The following is a 6,825-nucleotide window of genomic DNA, read 5'->3' on the forward strand; positions in this document are numbered from 1 at the left end:
TTATTATTTAAAAAATAAATTTAAAATTAAAATAAACACGAAATAAAAAATAAAAAATAAAATAAAATTCTAAGAATTAATTAAATAATTTTAATATAAATAGTTTTAAGTGAAATTATTTTTCATAAAATTTTAATAATTTTAATCAGATTTACTTTTTAATTCAAAATCAATTCTCACAATAATTAAAACGAATTAAATTTTTAGGCTATTGATTTTGTTGAATATAAAAATTTTAAAAGAAAAATAAAATTTTTTAAATTCTTTCAAAATTAAGGATCACAAATTATGGTATAAAGTTATTTTATATATGAATCGTAAAATGTTTTAAAATTAATTTAATATTTACATTTAATATGTTATTTCTAATTTTTAAATTGTTACTCGCTGATTATTTATATTTAATAAATAAATTTATCTAACACTAATGTTTGAAATCTATTTGAAAAGAGGTAGATTAACTTAAGATTCTTTTTTAAGTTAATATTCCTTAAAAGCAAGGTCTTATTGTAATTCTAGAAAATAAATTTAGTATATTTTACTTATAAAAATACTAAGAAAATAAAATTGTTTTTTTACACTATTTTTTCAAAAATATCTATTTATTCTTTCCTAAAAGCTGCCATTTACTTTCACTGCCACAGAGGCACTAAGGCTGCATTTGGCATTCACAGTTCTGTGCTCCGCCGAGAAATCTCACTGCCGTTGAAGAGAAGCAGAGACATGGCAACCACTGCACGATTAATCTCTGTCGCTCTTTTGTGGATTCTGGTTCTCTTTGTAACTCTAGCTTTTATACAGGTATATCTCATATTTTCTGTTTGTTTCCTCGGATAAAGAATGATAAAGCAATGATTTTTTATTATTATTTTTGTTTGTAAAATTCTGGGTATTTTGTTTTCTTTTAATCTTTTTGTCTTGATTGCTATTTTTTTTCTTATCAGAATCGATTAAGCGACGGTGGAGTCTCATCAGATCCCAAGCTCAACTATAGCAGACTCAGTCAGGTTCTCTCTCTCTCTCCTTTCTTTTTTTTTTCTTTTTTTTTTTTTTGTTTTACTGTTTTCAATCATAAATTTAGCTGAGACTGGAGTAGAGAATTGTAATTGAAATATAAGATTTTTGTGAGAGATTAACTGTTAATTATTTGTTTGGTTGCCCAGAAAGAAATTAAGTTAGAAGAGGAGGATTTGGAAGCAGTAACCCACAAAGTTTACTTTGACATTGAGATCGATGGGAAATCAGTAGGTATGATTTCGTTATTCAAGAGATTTCGCATATATTTAGTGTTGATTTACTGAAATTTTAGAGAATGAATCTGGATCTGATCATCCTGTTCTTTGGATGCATTGTTAGATGAACTGTCCTGGATGTTGAATTATGAGCAATATTAGACAATCTCTATATATCAATCTTATTTAATTTGCTTCTCACATTTGTCTTCATTTTCTAAAGCTCCTTCAATTGAATCAGATTATATATGACTTTTTACTTTCAGGTCGTATCGTCATGGGTCTCTTTGGTAAAACAGTTCCTAAGACAGCAGGTATGGAGTTTGAATGCAATGAGGAACATTACCTTTTATTCTACATTGTCTCTGGCATGGCCATGATCCGGACCGGTCTAATTTGAAATCAAACTGGATGAAAATAAATCTTTACCAGCTTATAGAAACCCACATTGAACTAGATGGGAACCGGCCAGACCGGTTCTAGGTTAGAGCTGACATTTTCCTTTTAAAAATTCAAAAGAATTTCAATTGGTATATTTGATTAAATTTAGACCAAACTGGAACTAAATAAAATTGAAATTGAGACTGGAACCAGAGGATCTTATGGTCCAGTCATGGTCACCTTAAACCAATGAACCAGAACTGCTGGTTCTGGCTTGGAACAGCTCAAACTGACCCAGCAGCCATGCCTTTTTTGTCCTTGAGATATACATGTATTTCTAAATACCATCCACTGACAAATTTTCATGTTTGTTGTGCAGAAAATTTTCGAGCTCTTTGCACTGGTAGCCAAGTAACTTTTGCCCTCTTTATTTCTGTCTATTTGATTATACCAAAGCTGCTTCACCATAACCAAGCACTAAATATTGGAAAATCTATCATGTTATATGAAATAAGGACTAGAAATTTGCTTCAATTTGGGATACTTGTGAAATTTGATTTCACATTTTCCTTTCATCTGACCAGAGTTTCACTTGAAAGCCAAACCAGAAGTCGTATATTGCATAATTCATGATGCTGATACATTCCTTATTTAATTATGGATAACCAGTGTAATAAAGCATTTCCTGGGTCTTGGGCCCTCGGCAATTCAGCAATACCTTTGGAAACAATAGTTATATTCTTATACGAGTAGATGCTAATCTGCAGTCAAGTATTTTTGGGCATCTGAGCAAGTGCTGATGTTTTATCATCTTAGGCTTGAAATTTCCAAACTACTTCATCTTATGTATGGTTAACCTGGCATTATAGGGGAGAAAGGAAAGGGAAAGAGTGGGAAGCATCTCCATTACAAAGGCAGCATATTCCATAGGATTATTCCCAGCTTTATGATCCAAGGTGGTGATTTTACTCGTGGCGATGGGCGAGGTGGAGAGTCAATCTATGGTGAGAAGTTTGCTGATGAGAACTTCAAGCTGAAACATACTAGACCTGGTAAGCTTTCTCTAAGGATAATATATAGTACTTTGCAGCCATTGTGCTGCCTTAAAGGGTAATTCTCAAAAAACTGTTTCCTTCTCCAATAATAGGACTATTGTCAATGGCAAATGCTGGGAAAGACACCAATGGATCTCAGTTCTTTATTACTACTGTAACCACTAGCTGGTAAGTAAACCATATCTCCAGACTCCAACAACAGTGCTAAACAGACTCTAAATTGTGTTTTACGGCTGTTGAGATTTTCGGAACTGACATACAAAAACTTGTTTTTCACTGTTAACTGGAAGGTTGGATGGCCGCCATGTGGTATTTGGCAAGGTTCTTTCTGGCATGGATGTAGTCAGCAAGATTGAAGGCCAAGGAAATCAGAGTGGAGTGCCCCGACATAAAGTTGTCATTTTAGACAGCGGCGAAATGCCTATGTAACAACCTTCATCATCGAACATATGCATTCTTATATCAAAACTCACTGCATATAAGTATAAAATTTTTACATCTTTTATTAAAATCATGTCTTGATTTTGTAGTGTGTTCAATTAGATTGATTCTTGATTTATATGACAATTGAAGGGGCTTCTCTGAGTACTTTCTTTAATAAGTAGCAAATAGATTGCCAATACTCTAGATTGATGAGCATTAACTGTACAGGCTCTACCTTATCTTCTTCAAAATAAATAAATAAATCTTGTGCAAAGTTCAATATGTATGATGCGAAAAACATTAGATATGCGTTCTTGTCTTGTACAGTGACGACGCTTTACCAGATATTAGAGCTTTCAGATCTTGGAGTTGATGAGTTGAATAAGGTTGTCTTTTCAGAATCTATAAAAATCTTAAAAACTTCTCTTCTTTTTAAATAATAAAAACTCGTTATTTTATCTCACGTTTCACGGATTATTTATTATTTTATTTTTGTAATATATTTTAAAATAATTAGGCATTTTATCTAAACATTACAATAATTTATATTTATATTCAGTCCTCGAAATTTTAAATAATAAAGTGAATTTTTTTTAATTTACTATAATTATAATTAAAAAAATTAAATTAAATTTATATAAATTAATATTAAATTATAATATAGTATAAAATAATATTTAAATAAATATTTTTATTGTAATAATATTATTTTTTATTAATTTTATTACTCATTTTTTATTTTCACTTTTATAATATTATCGAAATTATTAATAAAAATTTTAAATATGAAAAAAAAATTAAAACTTTACCGACATATTGAAAAATTACAAACCAGAGAACCACTTTACCAACAAACAAATCAGCTACTGAGTTTCCTCAGAGGAAAAATTTTAAAGATTCTCCATGGTTTTCTAAAAGCAAACACAGGGGACATTTCTTAAATGCACTCGCCACAAAGTAAGCAACTAAATAGAAAACCATGGGTGACCAAAAATATCCACCATTAGACCTTCTAGAACAACATCCTACATTGCAATTTGCTACTCTCGTTTCCTTGAGAACATATTTCTAGACAGTTAGCAACAATGCAACATCAGTTAAAGCACCAAGACTCCAAAGCTAACAAGTTAATGATGATGCACATTGAAAAGCCTAAGCAAGACAAGAAAGTGAATGACAGATCATTACCTCACCTACATTGCAACTTGATTAGGAAATCATTCTCCTCATAAAACAAGATAACTACATAAGCATATCAAGTCAAGGCTACAATCAACTCCGAAAAGTTTCATGACTGCCCAAACAGAAACTTAAATTAGAATACATAAACTTATGGAGGTAACTTGAGACACTATGGGAAGTTTCAACTTAGGGAAAATTCTGAAGTGATAAAGAAACAGAAACAGAAACAGAAACAGGCGTGTGAGGTTCCAAACTACTGTGGTTGATTGACAAGCTGCCATAAGTAGTTCTTTACATCATTCCATGATTGACTTATCATTCTTGGCCACAGAACTCCAAGGTGTCTAAGAAAAATCACTAAAAGAAAACCAAACCTAAATATGTTTCATCTAGTAGGTTGCAAGGGGAGAAACATTTTAAACAATATGATCAAGAGTTTGACCACCAGTTCATGAGATTGCTCATAATTTATACACAAATTCGATTAAATGAACAAAGCCAAAGACAGAAGGTTTCTACAACGACATTGCTTGTCTTTGTATCCTTTTCTACTTCAAGTTTATTACCAACCAAACTAGGAGCAAAAAATGAAAAAAAAAAAAAAATGAAACCCACAATTCTAAAGTGTCAATCATTACAAATTTGCAGATCAACATTTAGAATCCATCTTCTAGACAAAAATCTCCCAGCTCACTCGCATGTTTACCTTCAAACACACAACACACTCATCTCAAATTGCTCATTGAACCATATAAACCCTACACAATCTACTTCAAGATCCTTTTTTTTTCTCCTTCACTTTTCCTAATTCGCTTAGAATCAAATTGATATGTGCATCAACTAAACCACGTCCCTAACTTGAATATAATTTTTTTTTTTTTAAAAAAAAGGGTTCAAGTTTGTTTAAACTGGTAAGCCGCCATCTCAGCTCAAAAGACACACCAGGGATGCAATGAACTGAAGGAGGAAGCACTCTGAAACTCAACCCAATTTCAATCTTTATATTCAATAAAAATTACTATACTATGTATGGAAAATTAACATAAATAGTAAATAAATAGGAGAATTAACACAGCTTTTAAAAAGCACACTACACGATTTATTTTACTTATATATATTTTTCCAAAATACAAACAATATATCAATAATTGCGTAACTGCAAATGAAAATGAACAAACCCAAAAATATTGAAAATTACGACCTTCCGCTGCTGTTACTGTTACTGTTACCGGAGAAATCACCGTTACGCTGCTGATACGAAGTAGAGAAATTGGAAGACAAATCGGAGTAAAGCGAGACAACCCTGGAAATATTACCGTTAAGTTCCTGAATCAAGGCAACGTTTTTTACCATGCTGTCTGGTGTTCCAGACTGGTGATTCTCGTTCACTTGTCGGATCAAATTTCTGTTCCTATCGAGAACCGATTGGACTTGCCCGAAAGTGGAGTTGAATGTTGCCCAGACCTCAGTATCTCTTTCATCGTCGTCCACGTCGATGATGTGTTTGTGACTACGCTTCGTGGCTTTGGGATTGGCAGTGTCGTTCATGGTGGATTCGACGGCGGCGAGCGGCAGGAGAGGTCACGTGATAATTAGGGGCAATTTTGATTCGACATTTTGTGAATGCATTGGGTTGAGCAAGGGAAGGGGAGGGAAGACGAAGCGGTCGGTTATCCTCGTAGACTAAGCTGCTCGCTATGGCAGCCTACGTGAACTAGAGAGAGTGTATTACACACCACAAGATATTTTCTTTTTCTTGTATTTTTTAATCTAATTTATTTACAATAATTTAAATATAGTATTTTTTCCATGAATTTAAATGTAGTATGATAATAAGTCATGGGATGAAATGTGGATTGTAAATATTAAAATTAAGTATTTTTTTAATTGAAAATTAGGAATATGTTATATGGTAGAGAATATTATATAACTTAAAAGCTTTGAGAATAATAAAATTTTAAATTTTAAATTTGATGAAACTATTTTTGAACTTAATAATTGTATAGGAAAATCAAATTTGAGGGGTTATTGTAAATTGGAAATATTAAAATTAAATAATAGTATAAAGTATAATTTTTTTAATTTTTAAAATTGCAGTACAATTTTTGGACTTGTAATAATAATAAGTAAATAAGAAAAAAAAAATGAAAAACAAAATTCCTCACCTTTCCTTTTCATTTTTTCTTTCCCCTTTTCTCTTGTTTCTTATTGTTAAATGAATTTAAATCATCATTTTAAAAATAATCTGAAAAACTTTAAAAGTACAATTAAATGTATTTATTGTGAAATTAAATTTAATGGTCCGATTGAATATATTATAATAAATAAGAAAAAAAATGCATGAGAATACTAGGTTGGCCACGCGCTAATAATTGAGAGTGGGAACGGAGTCCCGTAAATAAGAAAGAAAAAGTTTTTGCCACGCAACAAAAAGTACACGTTATTTTGCCTTGTGTGTATCGGATATGCAATGGAAGGAAAATTATATTTTAAAATGTTTAGGTTGTAAATTAATTTAAGGATTTGTTTCTCTTAATGAAGTCTCTCATGCG

At 31.3% G+C, this 6,825-nt stretch overlaps 2 protein-coding genes across 3 annotated transcripts; one reads left to right on the top strand and one right to left on the bottom strand.

The window, feature by feature from the left end:
- Positions 1–610: 610 nt before the first annotated feature.
- LOC110623928 (peptidyl-prolyl cis-trans isomerase CYP20-1) lies at positions 611–3,253 on the top strand. Of its 2 annotated transcripts, XM_021768950.2 has the most exons (8): positions 611–801; positions 945–1,007; positions 1,164–1,248; positions 1,499–1,546; positions 1,993–2,016; positions 2,483–2,665; positions 2,761–2,836; positions 2,959–3,253. In XM_021768950.2, exons 1-8 carry the CDS (start codon positions 724–726, stop codon positions 3,095–3,097), a joined length of 696 nt encoding a protein of 231 aa, XP_021624642.1. In that variant the 5' UTR covers positions 611–723; the 3' UTR covers positions 3,098–3,253. The 2 variants fall into 2 exon arrangements, with proteins under 2 accessions (XP_021624642.1, XP_021624643.1); XM_021768951.2 differs by lacking the exon at positions 1,993–2,016.
- A 2,096-nt stretch (positions 3,254–5,349) lies between these two features.
- On the bottom strand, positions 5,350–5,965 carry LOC110624484 (protein EARLY FLOWERING 4). Its single transcript, XM_021769662.2, has one exon. The coding sequence runs from the start codon at positions 5,819–5,821 to the stop codon at positions 5,468–5,470; it is 354 nt and encodes a 117-aa protein (XP_021625354.1). The 5' UTR covers positions 5,822–5,965; the 3' UTR covers positions 5,350–5,467.
- Positions 5,966–6,825: the final 860 nt, after the last annotated feature.

The sequence above is a fragment of the Manihot esculenta genome, chromosome 10 (assembly GCF_001659605.2).
Source record: "Manihot esculenta cultivar AM560-2 chromosome 10, M.esculenta_v8, whole genome shotgun sequence".
NCBI lineage: Eukaryota > Viridiplantae > Streptophyta > Magnoliopsida > Malpighiales > Euphorbiaceae > Manihot > Manihot esculenta.

Excerpts from the sequence above, each read along its gene's own strand:
- LOC110623928 (XM_021768950.2), top strand. The coding sequence starts at position 724 with ATGGCAACCACTGCACGATTAATCTCTGTCGCTCTTTTGTGGATTCTG. Across the intron at positions 802-944 it reads TAACTCTAGCTTTTATACAG|AATCGATTAAGCGACGGTGG; the intron begins GTATATCTCATA and ends TTTTCTTATCAG. Across the intron at positions 1,008-1,163 it reads ACTATAGCAGACTCAGTCAG|AAAGAAATTAAGTTAGAAGA; the intron begins GTTCTCTCTCTC and ends TTGGTTGCCCAG.
- LOC110624484 (XM_021769662.2), bottom strand. The coding sequence starts at position 5,821 with ATGAACGACACTGCCAATCCCAAAGCCACGAAGCGTAGTCACAAACAC.